Source organism: Oncorhynchus tshawytscha, linkage group LG08 (genome assembly GCF_018296145.1).
Source record: "Oncorhynchus tshawytscha isolate Ot180627B linkage group LG08, Otsh_v2.0, whole genome shotgun sequence".
NCBI classification, from domain to species: Eukaryota; Metazoa; Chordata; class Actinopteri; order Salmoniformes; family Salmonidae; genus Oncorhynchus; species Oncorhynchus tshawytscha.
This window is the reverse complement of record NC_056436.1, coordinates 28,654,840-28,670,499: the sequence shown is the minus strand read 5'-3', so window position 1 is coordinate 28,670,499 and position 15,660 is coordinate 28,654,840. Positions and strand designations below refer to the sequence as shown.

Genomic DNA, 15,660 nt, shown 5'->3' with positions numbered 1-15,660 from the left:
TTTCGGTAGCCTAGTGGTTAGAGCGTTGGCCTAGTAACCGAAAGGTTACAAGATTGAATCCCCCGAGCTGACAAGGTAAAAATCTGTCATTCTGCCCCGGAACAAGGCAGTTAACCCACTGGTCCTAGGCCATCATGGAAAATAAGAACTTGTTCTTAACTGACATGCCAAGTAAAATCATTGTAAAAAAATCTAACCACTAGACTACCTGCTGCCCTGGAAATGCTTGGAAAACCCCAAAATCATCTTCACACAAAGAAAGACACGCAGGAATAACTGTGTTCTAGTAACAGAGCATAAAATAACTTTAATTTACACTTTTACATTCACAAAGTCATTGGCGTACCATCAAACTGAAACGGCAGGGCCAGTGTATGTGTCACTTGCTTGCAAACGCCATGATCTGAGCCTGGAGAGAAAGAACATGAACTCACAAATCTAAACATCCATTTTGTCAATTCATCCATACCTCTCCACAAATACACAAATCCAACAGCCACGTATAGCACTCGCAAGTTCTACAAAAAACAATGACTAGCATCTTTCCCATTGTGTAAAAAGTGGCACTACAAACCTCTGTATACGAGATCTGTAAACTCAACATTTAATATGGAAAAATGTCAAGCATAACTTTGGGTCTCCAGAGAGAAATGACTTTACAACCATGTACGGTTGCTTTGGTCTGAATCACTTAGTAGGGAATAAAGCCATTTCACATCAGCGGTCTGTAATAAAAGGGGTGTGAAAACAAGCCAACACCACTGTAACACAGCCCCGGGGCCAGCCCTGCACCCCACCCACACACTTTCTGTAACACTACATTTGGGGCTAAACTAAGCTGCCGTAGTAGTAAGTTGACAACCATGTAAATTATAGGCAGAGCTGAAGTAAAAAAGACATGTAATCAGAAAAAAGGTCAGGATCGGGTGGGGTCATGAACGAAGCCAAGGTGGGGCTTACTTCTGACATGTGGCCAAACCTTGGGAATGGAAGAAGAGATGGCTTCTACTTGAACAAGTGTTGTGGGTTCACTTTGACAAGGGACATGACATTCGAGAAAGGCGGGGTTAAAGAGGAGACAGCATACTAACTTTCATGGCTGGCAGTGTATTGGTGGCCTGCAGACCGAAGGTGCGTAAGACAACCATGGGGGCAGCGTTAGTAGAGTACAGTCGTTTCATCAGGTCGATGGCAGCCATCATGGGCAGGTTGTGTCGCTGGCGCTCTGTCTCATATTCCAACAGGTGCTGCATGGCCCCTGCACAACACAACACAGGCCGAGCAAAACACCAGGGGTTAATAAATCAAGGAGAAAAGAGTTTCTGGACCTGTGTACATTGTTAATGCGTTTTCTGCATTGGAGCTATTCAGAACAAATACAAATATTCACATAACAGGATTTCTATTTCTGTGAACTGTCCTTTCTGCCAAGAACTATATGAAAAAAAACATCAAATAAACTTTGGAAGAAAGACTGTTCTTTTTATAATCAAGATCAACAGCAAGCGTCCCAGCCTGGGCTGTGGAAAAGAGCTTCTGAGAAACCACTGGCTACAGCTACTGTGTTTGGTGTCTGTTTAGGGTAGTCACTAACCCAGATCCTTCCCGTTAAAGGCCGCCTGGCTCAGGAGCTGAGTGAGGCAGGCCACATCCCCAAAGCCCAGGTTGGCTCCCTGGCCAGCTAGAGGGTGAACGCGGTGTGCTGCATCGCTGCAAAGAAAAATAAAGACCCCCGCCGTGTAAATCTAGTCACCTCATCTACAAGGTAGGATCAAAGCAAGCATTCCCTTCAAATAGACAGATATAATTGGATAGAGGCATTAACCTTTAATTTTTGTTGTTGCAGTTGATATCTATTTTTTTATAGATCCTGTTATACCTTCATAGAATAAGGGCATATAATCCTTACATTTACAAAATGCCAGGTCAAATATCAATAGCCACAGTTTTCTAAAGCAAACCGATGTGAAGTTCAATAATGGCGTGTCCCCAGGGGTGAGTGGGGATTTACCCGATGAGTGCCACCCGGTGCCTGATGTACTCTGACGCATGGCCCATGCCCAGGGGGAACATGATCCGACTCTTTGGGCCGATCCCGGCCACGCTGGGCGGTAGCTGGCGTGCCGAGCCTGCAGACGGCATGAGGACTGACAGGGCAGTGCGGAACAGAGAGCCAGCAGTCTCCACCAGCTCACTGTGGTTCTCATTACTCCACTGGCAGAAAGAGACGACACAGAGAGAGAGAGAGAGAGACGGGGGGAGAGAGGAAGAGCGAAAGAGAGAGAGAGAAGAAGAGCGAAAGAGAGAGAGGAAGAGATGGAGGGAGAGAAGAAGAGCGAAAGAGAGAGGTAGAAACAGCAGGTAGAGGAAGAGACAGGGGTACAGGAGAGATAGAGGGGCGTGGTAGACAGAGAAGAGAGAAGTTAAAGAAACAAACTAGAGCAGAAATGCAGAGTGAGTGTACTTTTCCTCACTAACAAAATGGTTTGGCAGCGTTACAGGACCCTTGCTAATTAAAAGAAGAGGCTGGTCAGGCCTGCTGTTGAATTAGCTTAGTTTAAAAAACATTCCATGCAGTAATGACCAACTGGCAGACCACAGGTTAAATTAGCAAACCAGGCCTGAAACCAAGCATGACAACCGTGGTGACCCCATCGGCAGGACCAGTAAAAATAGCAGGCTTGGGAAAGCGACTTTATGCTGGCAAAACGTTGGTATTGTCTACATGTATGATGTAGAGTAAACAGAAAACAGTGACAAGTGCACCCATTGGCATTGGCTAACCGGTTCATTGGTGCAATTGCTGCATGTTGGTAACAAGAGGATTTCCGTTCATAAAATGTACTATTCATAACGCATACAAATGTATCAGAAATCCATTTCTTTCTCTGCTGTATAAAGGCACTTGTTCCTAATCATTATCTGATTCGGTGGGGTCAGTCCGGGACTCACAAAGGCAGTGTTGATGGAGTCCACGAAGCTCTCCTCATCCAGCTGCAGTAGCTCCTCTGCATGGCGGTGGCTGGTCGACCACACCAGAGAGCTCTCTGTGTCCGACAACTACAGCCACAAGAGAGAAGGGAACGTTGGTTAAGATTAAGGGACAGAAAAAAGCAAAGAGCTCAGCTGCACTTTGAACCTATGATACAAACTTACTGGTAACATTGCTATGGGGCCTGTTGGAAGGAACCTCTGCCAGGCAACATTGTTCTCTGTTGGCTATAGAAACACATGATAACAATTAGTATGGCCTCCATGTGTCTTGATGAAATAGACAGGTTGTAAGATGTAAATCTCACCTCAGACAGATGCAGGACAGCCACAACAGCTGATTGGTCGTAATTCCACTTGACCGTGGGTATCCCCGCCTCCCGCCTTACCATCGAATTTGGCCCATCTGCTCCAATCTGCAAACCAGCCAATCACAGCAGTTACATCCTAGAGCATTATGGTCAAAGGCAAAAATATATTTTTTTAAACATAAAAAAATAAAAGAGTTACTACTCAGGATGGACTGACCAGTAGTTTGGTTTGAAGAGTCTGTCCGTTGGCCAGGGTGACCTGAACCCAGGGGATGGCGTCAGCTACCTGGTGGGACTTGGGCCAGGTGTATTTCACCACCTTGGATTTGTACTGGACCCTCACCTGATCTGAGAGACCGAACACAGAGAAAGGAAATGGTCTAAAGCAGAGCCAAGGGGATTTTGGGTTCACCACAGAGAATCATTTTCACTAAACAAGGGGATTTTGGGTTCACCAAAGAGAATCATTTTCACTAAACAAGGAAGGGGCCAGTAAGTATTTTTCATCACAATTGGTCACACTAATCAAGACTTTGCTACTTGTACACCAGAGATTCTGGGTTCGCGCCCAGGCTCTGTCGTAACCGGCCGCGACCGGGAGGTCCGTGGGGCGACGCACAATTGGCATAGCGTCGTCCGTGTTAGGGAGGGCTTGGCCGGTAGGGATATCCCTGTCTCATCGCGCACCAGCGACTCCTGTGGCGGGCCGGGCGCAGTGCGCGCCAACCAAGGTTGCCAGGAGCACGGTGTTTCCTCCGATACATTGGTGCGGCTGGCTTCCGGGTTGGATGCACGCTGTGTTAAGAAGCAGTGCGGCTTGGTTGGGTTGTGTATTGGAGGACGCATGACTTTCAACCTTCGTCTTTCCTGAGCCCGTACGGGAGATGTAGCGATAAGACAAGATAGTAGCTACTAACAATTGGATACCATGAAATTGGGGAAAAAAGGAGGTAAAATAAATTACATTTAAAATAAATTTAAAAAAGACTTTGCTACTTGTTTCCTCCAAAAAGGATAGAAATAGAGTAAGGTTTGGCTGTAAGTGACTAAGGCAGTGGAAGATCTACAAACCACCTTGTAAAATACCACTGGTTTGCCTCTCTGGCAGGGACCAGCTGCCGAAGCTCACATTGACAATCTTCTTAAATGGTCTTGGCTTGCCGCATAGCATTGATTAATAGTGTTTATCTACAAGCAGACCATTCCACACTTTCCGCTTGCTGCCAGCATGCTGGGATTATACCAAAACTCCCACTTTCTTTGAATTATCGGTAGTCGGTCATCCCAAACATGAAAGTATCTGGAATTACACTTGGCGTTGCCCACTTGGAGAGGTTCCCGTCTGCAGATTGACTACTGGTTCCTGAACACGAGCGACAAATATTGGCCTGCAGTGACTGGAGAGCAGAGTTACTACCAAACTAGCGAACTTAGTGCACGCTTTTCATGTACTGCCTCAGAAGCAGAGAAACATCATGGCCAAAGGAAGAAAAAATTAAGTAGAGGACCAACATGATGCCTGTAAGGAAAACCTGCTGCCTGCAACCACACATCTGTTTAGTGCAAAATGTAGAAAAGCCCATTTATAAATATGCTGTTTTACAGTCGGACGCAAGGCAGTGCTAAGGTTTCATTTCTGAACCTCCAAAAAGTCGGGCTACTTTCAACAACAATACAGCACAACGTCAGCACTTTAGCATCCTTAATGGCGTGGGAGCACATGTCAATGTGAAATAGGTCATTGGACAACTGCACGTGCCTTTACATGGCATCCGGTCTATGGAGTGCACTAACTGGCACACAGGAAATATGGAACTCGATTGAAATAGCAGGAAAAACATGGATGTGTCCAAGAGCTGCACTGGTCTTTAAAAACGGACACTGGGGAAAATACAAATAAACAAAACACAGGGACAGGATGGAACAAATGTGGTGACATAACATGAGCTGCCAGACCCAGTGCTCATTAACAGGATGTCAATGAACTCAAGATCTCTTCTAAGGAGAGTCACATCACTACTTGTGCATAGTGAGGGTTTCATGGACAAATCATCAATGCAACTGGACTGTGTGTGGCGCTGCTTTTCTTACCAGAGAGATTCTCCAGCTGCTTTGTCAGGGCTGCCACAATGATGTTGTTCTCCACAATGTATGCCATCTCGTCCTGCAGGTTCTCCTTATCAAATGTAATCAGGGCATCAGAGCAGGCATCCCAAACCTAAATGAGAAATCAATTATCCCTGTGGTCAAGAACTCTATCCTTAAATGCATCCCCATTCCCTATATTAAGCCGGCCAAAGAGCCACAGCCTAATTGAACTGAACACATCAAATTTGTTCAGCTGCAGCCAGAGCTTGGCAGCCACTCCTTAAATTACCAAACTAAGATCTAGAAAGGTCAACAACACCCTTCTAGTTCTATGGTTGACTTAGGGAGCTTACTGATGCACGATGAAATGTCATTTGTGATGTGGATGTATGGCAATATTTTTGGCCCGACAGAACACATTTGTTAACATTACCGAGCGGGTAAATATTGGTTACTGTATCCCCAAAAAGTTGAGTGTCAAAATAAAACACATAATTGAGGCACATCATTTCTGAGATGGTAAATGAAAAGACTTTTCATGTGACGCAGGGAAGTGGTTATGCTTATGTAGGACTCTCTCTCAGACCTTATCATTCAGAAGTAACACAGCTAAACTACTCCCCCCCCCAACATGCCATAAAGTAGTGGGTTTTACCCTACAAAAAAAACACTAATGGTGGTGGGTTTCCAACTTGTGACAAGTGGTTGGCTGCTTGAAAGATTTAATGGAACCAAACTGCAAATTCCAAGGAGTTTTTTTATGTTGGAGAAAAATATACTTCTGTTGATAAGGAATGTGTTGCTATGTACTTATTGTCCTCTTTGCTAGGAGTAATCCCCAAATGGGAGCTTTAAAACCTGCTTATCTTTCCACCTTAACACCCAGACAGGAGAGAGACCATTGGAAATGGCCTACTAATATTCAGGTTATTTTTCCTTCTTCAGCCAGTAGTTAACTATTTAGGATAGTGAATGAAGATTTTTTTTGGGGGGGGGTTAACCTCAACGCGCTGCTCCTCTATCCTTGTAATATGCATCTGCGAACAAACAAGCAAAAAAAGGAGCAGAGCAGTAAAGGAATTATGGAAGAGGTATATCACCATAATCACCATATTACATTTTATGATGACATCCTTGGCCATGAGAGAAACCCTGTGTTTTTTTCTTTGGTATAAACTGACCACATCTTACAGAAGGGACTCAGCCTGCGCCCACAGCTGTAAAACACGGTCACTTTGCTACTGACATCCACACATCCTGTCATCTTCCATCTTCTGCCTCCTGCTTGTCACATTCATCTTTATAATTAGTACACACAGGGGATGAACGCCTAGTTGAAGACGCCAAATAGATGTATTTTTCCTATTAAATATGATCCTAATTAAATAAATTAATTCTCTGCCATTGTGGCCAGAGGGGAAAAAAACAAACATTTCACTAAGCCAGGGAGCTTGGATCATCGTTTTAAATTGACCTCCTGTCCTTTGGGGTTTGAGGCACCCTGGCATTTGCATGGCCTCTGAGGACGTATAAATTGGGCAGAGGAATGAACAAAATGCATGTTTTAAACCGCCATTGGGGTTGCTTTTTCTTTGTTAACAATTACATGCTCGAGGGAAATGGCATTGTAAAGTACATGATTGAGTAGAGGTTAAATGGCAGGGGAGATACAATTTCCCTAAAACTTTATATCCAAACAAGTTACTGATGCATGGAGAATGAGAGTAAGTATATAGCAGTATAACTAACGACCTAAATGGGCTTCTCAATAAAAAATAACTTTAGGGCTTGGAGTTTCCAAGAACTGACCTGCATCTTCTGATAGGGCTTACATCTCATGTTCATAATGTGATCCCATGCACCAACACCTGAAAAGGCACACACAACATTTTAATAGAATACAAGATCTATCAAATCTAGGGATGTTATGTATGAGGCGTAAAAGCCCCATAATTACTTGTTAGAGGAGTTTGATTAAATGAGACAAGAACTCAAGTGGGCGAAGTCAACAAAAATATAAATGCAACATGTGAAGTGTTGGTCCCATGTTTCATCAACTGAAGTAAAAGATCCCTGAAATGTTCCATATGCAGAAAAGCTTATTCCTCTCAAAAGTTGAACACAAATTTGTCTACATCCCTGTTCATGAGTATTTCTTCTTTGCCAAGATAATCCATCCACCTGACAGGTGTGGCATGTCAAGAAGCTGATTAAACAGCATGATCATTACACAGGTACATCTTGTGCTGGGGACAATAAAAGGCAACTCTAAAATGTGCAGTTGTGTCACTGAACACAATGCCAGACATCTCAAGTTGAGGCAGCTTGTGATTGGCATGCTAACTGCAGGAATGTCCACCAGCGCTGTTGCCAGAGAATTGAATGTTCATTTCTCTACCATAAGCCACCTCCAATGTCATTTTAGAATATTTGGCAGTACATCCAACCGGCCTCACAACTGCAGATTACATGCATGGCATTGTGTGGGCAAGCTGTTTGCTGATGTCAACGGCAGTGGGGTTATTGTATAGGCAGGCATAAGCTACGGGCAACAAACAGAATTGAATTTTATTGATGGCAATTTGAATGCACAGAGATACCGTGACAAGATCCTGAAGCCCATTGTTGTGCCATTCATCTGCCGCCATCACCTCATGGTTCAGCATGATAATGCACGGCCCCATGTTGCAAATATTTGTATACAATTTCTGGAAGCTGTAAATTTCCAGGTTCATCCATGGCCTGCAAACTCACCAGACATATCACCCATTGTTTTGGATGCTCTGGATCGATGTATACAACAGCGTGTTCCAATTCCCGCCAATATCCAGCAACTTCGCACAGCCATTGAAGAGGAGTGGGACAACATTCCACAATCAACAGCCTGATCAACACTATGCAAAAAAATGTGTCGCGCTGCACGAAGCGAATGGTGGTCACACAAGATACTGACTGGTTCTGATCCACGCCCCTACCTTTAAAAAAAAAGGTATCTGTGACCAACAAATCCATATACACTACATGGCCAAAAGTATGTGCACACCCCTTCAAATGACTGGATTCTGCTATTTTAGCCACACCAGTTGCTGACAGATATATCAAATTGAGTTTCCCTGGTCAAATGTTAGTGCTGTTATTGTGAAGTGGAAACGTCTAGGATCAACAATGACTCAGCCGAGAAGTGGTAGGCCACACAAGCTCACAGAACGGGACCCACTGAGTGCTGAAGCGTGTAAAAAATAATCTGTCCTTGGTTGCAAAACTCACTACCGAGTTCCAAACTCCCAAACAGCACAAGAGCTGTTCCCCGGGAGCATCATGAAATGGGTTTCCATGGCACAGCAGCCGCACACAAGTCTAAGATCACAGTGTCCAATGACAAGCATTGGCTGAAGTGGTGTAAAGCTCGCCACCATTGGATTATGGAGCAGTGAATCACGCTTCAACATCTAGGAGTCCGACCGTCAATCCCAGATTTGTCAGATGCCAGGAGAACGCTACTAGCCCCAATGCATAGTGCCAACTGTAAAGTTAGATGCTGGGGGAAAAATTGTCTAGGGCCGTTTTTCATGGTTCGGACTAGGCTCTTTAGTTCCAGTGAAGGGAAATCTTAATGCAACAGCATTCAAATACATTCTAGACAATTCTGTGCTTCCCACTTTGTGGAAGGCCCTTCCCTGTTTCAGCATGATAATGCCCCCGTGCACAAAGCGAGGTCCATACATAAATGGTTTGTCGAGATCGGTGTGGAAGAACTTGACTGGCCTGCAGTGCCCTGACCCCCACCCCATCGAACACCTTTAGGATGAATTGGAACGCAGACTGCGAGCCAGGCCTAATCGCCCAACATCAGTTTTGCTGAATGGAAGAAAATCCCCGTTGGAATGTTTCAAAATCTAGTGGAAAGCCTTCCCAGAAGAGTGGGGGATGTTTTAGCAGCAAAACGGGGACCAAATCCATATTAATGCCCATGATTTTGTAATTAGATGTTTGACCAGCAACTGTCCACATACTTTTGACCATGTAGTGTATGTATTCCCAGTCATGTGAAATCCATAGATTAGGGCCTAATGAATTTATTTCAATTGACTGATTTCCTTATATGAACTGTAACTCAGTAAAATCTTGGAAATGGTTGCATGTTGCATTTACATTTTTGTTCAGTATACATCCAAGTCAATTTAACTGGGCTTGACATAGCCATGGGTATCCAAATCACTTCCTTCACTTCCTTATTGACATGCAGCACATCATCAGGGTGTCAAGTAAAACCCAAGGAGACATGAATAATAGTTGAGAGGATTCTATCAATGATTGATGTAGACTAGAGGCCAGATATGATCCCTGCTAAGCATGTGTGACTAGACAAGCTGGGCCTGATCACTAACCTACTTGCTGACAACCTTTTATACTGAGCCACACCACAAATAGGCTTAATCAGACAGGAAGCTGGCCACTTAAACATGAGCTCTTTTGTCATTGGACAAGATATACTGTTCTTTTCAAACGGATAAACCAATAAACCAACCCTGACAAATAATAGACAACAACTACCAAACGATCTACACACAACTCTTCACCCCTACTGTACTTTATGAAGCTCATACTATTGCAGCCATGTGTATCTGTTTGCAGAGAGGTTCCCTACATTTTTCTGATGCTATTGGCTGGTCAATGGAAAACAGAGATTCTAATGCCATTAGAGAGATTACTTTCTCAGGGAACATGATAATAGTTTTTCGTAATATGGTTGTGTACCACTGAGGAGGGTGGCAGAGCCCGGGCTGATGGAGCTGACTCTTGTACTGTAGGCGTCTGGGACCTTGTCCATCACTTTCTTGTTGCCTGCCTCAAGCAAAAGAATCTTCTTCCCCTCCAAGTTTGGATCCAAGCCTGTCAACAATAACGAGGATGCATGAAATTGATTGATGCTCCATCCAAAATGATAAACAGACAGATTAAAAGTTGTGGTGGGAGTAGCATTGATATAGCCTACATTTTGGCATCACTAGTGGTGCCATGAGAACAAGAAATTAAAGTTCCTCTGCATGTTTGTCTTAATTATACCTTACTTGTTTAGCAACACAGAACTAAGGCAAATGCTGTATGGTGTAAATCAGCAGCAAAGCCACAACTGCAACTTAGTTGTGAGGATGAAGTCTGAGAATTTGCATTGAGCAGCGGAATGACGGCTCCTCCTCCTTTAGATGGGGGGCAAATAGGGGCAGTTTGACTGGGCAGCATCAGGAGATCACCTCGACTCACCTAAAGAACAAGCCATAGCGGTCCCAACCATCCCTCCTCCAGATATAATGACATCATAGAGCTCATTTTCATGTTCTGCTGTGCACGTGAGTCCTCTGCAAATGATTCTTGTTTCTGAAAAACGGTTCAGAGCAACACACCGCCGCCCGATTCCATTGAAAGACAGTGCCGTTTTAGTGAGACTATGCATCTTTAAAACAACGTAACGACGTGGTACTCGTCTAACCCTTAAAAGAACTCCAACTGTATTGCTTAGAATCAGAACGAAATGTTTCCCCTTGAATATGTCCTACTAATCGCAGCTGTGTCCATTCTATAATGCAGCCATGTTGTATATTTTGACATACGTAAGAGGCAAGAACTTCCTGTAGTGCCCAACCAATCAGAAAAAGGAACCGCACTAGTTTCACTTCACAAGTTGTCCGCACTTTGGTGCTATTGATATTTAAACATAATTCCGTTTTATTCAGGAGGACAATGTAGAAGGAATAGTTAAGGCGCTTCTTGAATAAAAAAATGTGTTACAAATGTGTCAACATGATAGTGCCCAATCGAGATGACTGAGGTATAGATCGAGATACAGCAAGCGTTTACTTCAGCCAATCAAACATTAGAATGTTCCAGGGGGTGGAGTCAAATATCTTAGCTTTGACAACAAGTAGCGAAACATCATCCAGTGATTCGAAGTTATTACTTTGTAAAAGTCAATATATGATGTCGATACATGACAGTCTTTGTTGTGAAGCAGAGAAGCAAGAAGAGATGGACAACAATGGACAATAATTATTATAATAATAATCCACTGGAATAAGTATGCTGTAGTTCTAAAGTGCACGAGCATCAGGTTATATTTTCTATTTGACAATATTCCAAAATTGTCATCTCAATATGTATTGTAGTTATGCATTGTGTAACAATACACATTTTCTGCCCTAAAACAGTTTAGCATGTAGCCTACTATGTTAACGCAAACATATAATACGACTTCTCTGGCAATGTTTTGGAGAAGCAGTTTGGTTGCTAGGGCAACCCTTGCGTAGGCTCACATCATGTGCTGCTGGAGTTTTGCATAACTTTTCATGATATTAATTATCATTAATTGGTTAAATGTGGGACACAGTTCTGTGTAAATTAAAATGTCTGATCTAAACAAGGGTTTATCTCACTGTGGGAGGTGTTTTTGGAAGAGGTGTTTTTGGAATATAAAAATGTCTTCCCCTTTTTCCTTCTTTCCATAGCTGTTTGGTGAATGTTGGGTTCAGGAGGACACACTGCTGCGAGGATGCAAGAGCAGAGGAACATGGCTGACCTGCAGGCTTTCCTGGAGGATGGCCTGAGTTCAGAGCTGCTGCTCCAGCACCAACTGCAGGAGATGAAGGAGGCCCACAAGCAGCAGCTGCAGGAGACAGAGAGGAGACAGAGAGAGGGCCTTGAGAAAAGGATCCAGCAGAACTCTATGCTGTCAGCAGGCTTTGACAGGAAGTCTAGTGCTGACAGACAACTGGACGAGTTTTTCAGCTCTCAGGCCAGGTATGTCAAGTCACCCAATGATGCAAATAAGTTATCACAATATATTTGTTTTGTAAGTCTCAAATATCCTATTGTTCTATGTTAAATAAAACAATCTCAAATGTAGGGGACCGAGGAAATCCAGTTCCATGTCTGAACTGATGTCAGGTAGGAGGTCTACCTCGAGGAAATCCCCACAGCTCAGACAGTCAGGGAGGTTTTTCACATCCTCTGCAGCCTGGGCTTCTGCCACAACTGTTTCACACAGAGGACCACAACATCTTCAGCACCAAGGCCCAACAGAAACAGAGCAGCTCCAACTAAGCAAAGAGGAGAAAGAGGAGGCGGAATGTCAGAGGAAGTTTCGTGCTGTTCCTGTGCCTGGCCATGTGTTTTTGCCCCTCTATGATGAGATGACGCAGGTGCGGCAGAAAGAGAGGAAGGAAGGCCATGAACAGAGGAGGGACTTCCTGCTCTCCATGCAGAAGCCCTTCAGCTTCCTGGAGAGAGATGAGAAGAAGAGAGAGAAGCTGATGCAAATCATAAGCACGGTGGCACAGTCTCAAAAAGCCACCAATGTCAGGAAACCAGTACCGAAAGCAATCAAAGACCATGCTGTCTCTGAGCATTTAAAAGGTGTGTTGCCTAAATAATATATCTCTGAAGATCTTGCTTAGGTGCAGTAAATTGTATTATAAAAGTATTATAATCCTCCCTAAATCTTATTTTTTTCTCATTAAATTATGTATGCTCTGTAGAGGAAGAGCTACGCAGGAAGGTACGCATTCAGCTGAGGGCCCAGGAGACTTTGAGGAAGTCCACAGCACCTATAGAGAACCAAACTCATATTGAGAATCCGGAGCCTCGCACCGCCCAACGGACTAAGAAGGAGGTTCTGGCCTTCCTGGATCAGAAGCCTACCTTCCAGCCAAAGACCAACTCCCAGGTCCCTGATTTTGACAGGCTGCACAAGGCCTTTCAGAGAGAATCACTGAAGAGGGCAGAGAGGAAAAATGTTACCAAGTGTCAGCCCTTCCACCTGCGGACGTCAACTCTGCCTTCAAGACCAAGCAGAAGCAGCTCTGAAAAAGAACAGGTGAGCTTACTGTAGAACTCTGCAAATAGAACTTGAAATGAAATTTCTCTTTGTATTTTTGGAAATGTTTTGTTTCTTTGTGTTATTTTTGTCCTCAGGAACCCATAGTCAGTGCCGTTTTGAAGAGAAGCAATTCCTTTGGAGGCTTAACATCACTGTCCACAGATACGCTTCCCACCTACATTACAGATGCAGCAAGGAAACGCTGTATGGCCATTAGGTAAAGGAGAACTTTGAACTTCATTATCAGGTGTGTCTGTCTCAATAAGTAAAGATACAGGACTTAGTCATACTCATCTCTGTCCTGTCCTCTCCCTGGTCCATCAGAAAGTCTGTGGAGCAGAAAGAGAGCAAGGAGCAGGAGAGTGCAGAGTGGATGCGGAGACATAGGAAGAGGTCTCAGGCCATGAAGAAGACAGTGGCTGTCCGTGCCAAGGTCATGGACCCTCATAGCAGCCTGAAAGAGGTGTATCATGAGAAGCTGAAACAGCACCGGTGAGTACTGGGAAATTCCTCAGATGAAAACAGAAAAGAACAGACTGATTAAAGAGTTGTTGATCTGTACTTAATGTTGAATTAATGTTTATGTGGCTCTGTACATGTAGGGAGGCCGACCAACAAAGGACGAGAGAGTATAAGAAGGAGCTACAGGATATAAAGGCCAGAGTAACTGTCCGTCCTTACCTGTTTGAACAGGTGTCCCAGGTAAACTATGGGCTTGCATTGACCTGGAAACTCATTTTCTGGAATTGCAAAGACTTGAGAAGAGCTTTTAAGCGGTCAACTGTTGTATTATTTACTGTTTTGTGCACCTTGTCTATTCCCTGGCCTTTGATGGAATTGCTCTAGAAAAACGCCAAGGCTGACGCGGAGCGTATATACAGAGACAAGCTGAGGGAAGCTGGTTTGAATGAGCAGTTTGTCAAAACAAAGGGAGAAGAGTTTGGAACGGCACCCGTCTTCATATTGGATGACAATGACGATGTTGATGACCAAAGTGTTGAGAGTGACATGGAGAAAAGGTACCTACAATGACAACAAGTTTGTGTCGCAGTGTCTTCCAACTAACAATTAGTATTAGTCATACAATATCTAATGCCAATAGGAATACCACTGCAGCTGGAAATCCACGAACGCCATGTGTTATAGTTCTATATACAATGTTGCATTACATAGTACTGTGAGACTGTTGTAAAGTCTTTAGTGAAGAGAAGACAAATACTGCAGTCAAGCAAAACTTTGATGCAGTTACAATGTAGACATTTTCTAACCGACATGTCTGATTTAGGGATGGAAACGTAGACGTCGGGGAGAAAATTGAAGAGGTAGAGGAAGAGACCGTGAAAACCAGAGTGGAATAAATTCATTGATGAAAAAGGTAGACCCCGCATGTCATGGAACTCCATATACAGTAGCTATTCTGCTTCAAAGAGAACTATGTTCTGAAATAATTGTAGTGTAGTTTAACTATGTTGACCCAGTCTTGGACTGTCTGACATGTTTCATCATGATTTATGATATTTCTAAAATGGGGATATCTGGCCTCTGGAGCTGTTAAATGTATATTAAATGGAGCAAATGTGAGAAAATGAATAAAGGTTTATGGAACTGTATATGTTTATAAGTAATTTTGAATGTTATATGTTGACATTTTGCAATGGTAGGGGATTATGGCATATTAAATGTTTGGCTGCATAATATTTCAACCTTATTAAAACTGAATATCAAAGGCTTATTTGGTTTTATGAAGTCCATTTAACATGGCATTATAGCGGAGAACTACTTGGTAACCAGAAAAAAGTGTTTGAAAAACAAAAATAGGCCTACAATGTTAGGGATTCTGACCCGTCTTGGTGTAGTTAGTATATCATACCTCACTGAGAAATCAGAGGGCTGACAGTGGTCCCAATGACATTGCAGTACAGTAGTACATATTCAATCTGTCATGCAGTCTAGTTGTATTCGTCAAACTCCGTTTGAGCAAGCCCATAAATAATTTATCAATGGACAGGTCCGACAGTGGCTCGCGAAAGTATTCACCCACCTGGCATTTTTCCTATTTTGTTGCCTTTCATCCTGGAATTAAACATTTTTTTTTTTTGGGGGGGGGTTGTATCATTTGAATTACACAACATGCCTACCACTTTGAAGATACAAAATATTTTTTATTGTGAAACAAGCAAGAAATAAGACGAACTGAAAACTTGAGCGTGCATAACTATTCACCCACCCCACCCCCCAAAGGCAATACTTTGTGAGCCACCTTTTTCAGAAATTACAGCTGCAAGTCTCTTGGGGTATGTCTCTATACGCTTGGCACATCTAGCCACTGGGATTTTTGCCCATTCTTCAAGGTAAAACTGCTCCAGCTCTTTCAAGTTGGATGGGTTCCACTGGTGT

General features: G+C 43.4%; 2 protein-coding genes across 3 annotated transcripts; one reads left to right on the top strand and one right to left on the bottom strand.

Annotated features, from left to right (window-relative positions):
• Positions 1–281: 281 nt before the first annotated feature.
• coq6 (coenzyme Q6 monooxygenase) lies at positions 282–11,026 on the bottom strand. Its single transcript, XM_024430154.2, has 12 exons — positions 10,656–11,026; positions 10,149–10,283; positions 7,200–7,258; positions 5,394–5,520; positions 3,520–3,650; positions 3,300–3,407; positions 3,157–3,219; positions 2,953–3,060; positions 2,012–2,214; positions 1,595–1,710; positions 1,092–1,258; positions 282–409 (listed from the first exon to the last, which is right to left on the bottom strand). The coding sequence occupies exons 1-12, from the start codon at positions 10,843–10,845 to the stop codon at positions 380–382; spliced, it is 1,437 nt and encodes a 478-aa protein (XP_024285922.1). The 5' UTR covers positions 10,846–11,026; the 3' UTR covers positions 282–379.
• A 245-nt stretch (positions 11,027–11,271) lies between these two features.
• On the top strand, positions 11,272–14,993 carry fam161b (FAM161 centrosomal protein B). 2 transcript variants are annotated; one of them, XM_024430152.2, is made up of 9 exons: positions 11,272–11,466; positions 11,894–12,185; positions 12,292–12,800; positions 12,923–13,260; positions 13,359–13,480; positions 13,588–13,755; positions 13,866–13,965; positions 14,110–14,282; positions 14,549–14,993. In XM_024430152.2, the coding sequence occupies exons 2-9, from the start codon at positions 11,905–11,907 to the stop codon at positions 14,619–14,621; spliced, it is 1,764 nt and encodes a 587-aa protein (XP_024285920.1). In that variant the 5' UTR covers positions 11,272–11,466; positions 11,894–11,904; the 3' UTR covers positions 14,622–14,993. The 2 variants fall into 2 exon arrangements, with proteins under 2 accessions (XP_024285920.1, XP_024285921.1); XM_024430153.2 differs by having other exon boundaries at positions 11,272–11,499.
• The last annotated feature ends 667 nt before the right edge of the window (positions 14,994–15,660 follow it).

Excerpts from the sequence above, each read along its gene's own strand:
- coq6 (XM_024430154.2), bottom strand. The coding sequence starts at position 10,845 with ATGCATAGTCTCACTAAAACGGCACTGTCTTTCAATGGAATCGGGCGG. Across the intron at positions 3,408-3,519 it reads CTCTTCAAACCAAACTACTG|ATTGGAGCAGATGGGCCAAA; the intron begins GTCAGTCCATCC and ends GCTGGTTTGCAG. Across the intron at positions 1,711-2,011 it reads CACCGGGTGGCACTCATCGG|CGATGCAGCACACCGCGTTC; the intron begins GTAAATCCCCAC and ends TTTTCTTTGCAG.
- fam161b (XM_024430152.2), top strand. The coding sequence starts at position 11,905 with ATGTTGGGTTCAGGAGGACACACTGCTGCGAGGATGCAAGAGCAGAGG. Across the intron at positions 13,261-13,358 it reads GCAGCTCTGAAAAAGAACAG|GAACCCATAGTCAGTGCCGT; the intron begins GTGAGCTTACTG and ends TTTTGTCCTCAG. Across the intron at positions 13,756-13,865 it reads GAGAAGCTGAAACAGCACCG|GGAGGCCGACCAACAAAGGA; the intron begins GTGAGTACTGGG and ends CTGTACATGTAG.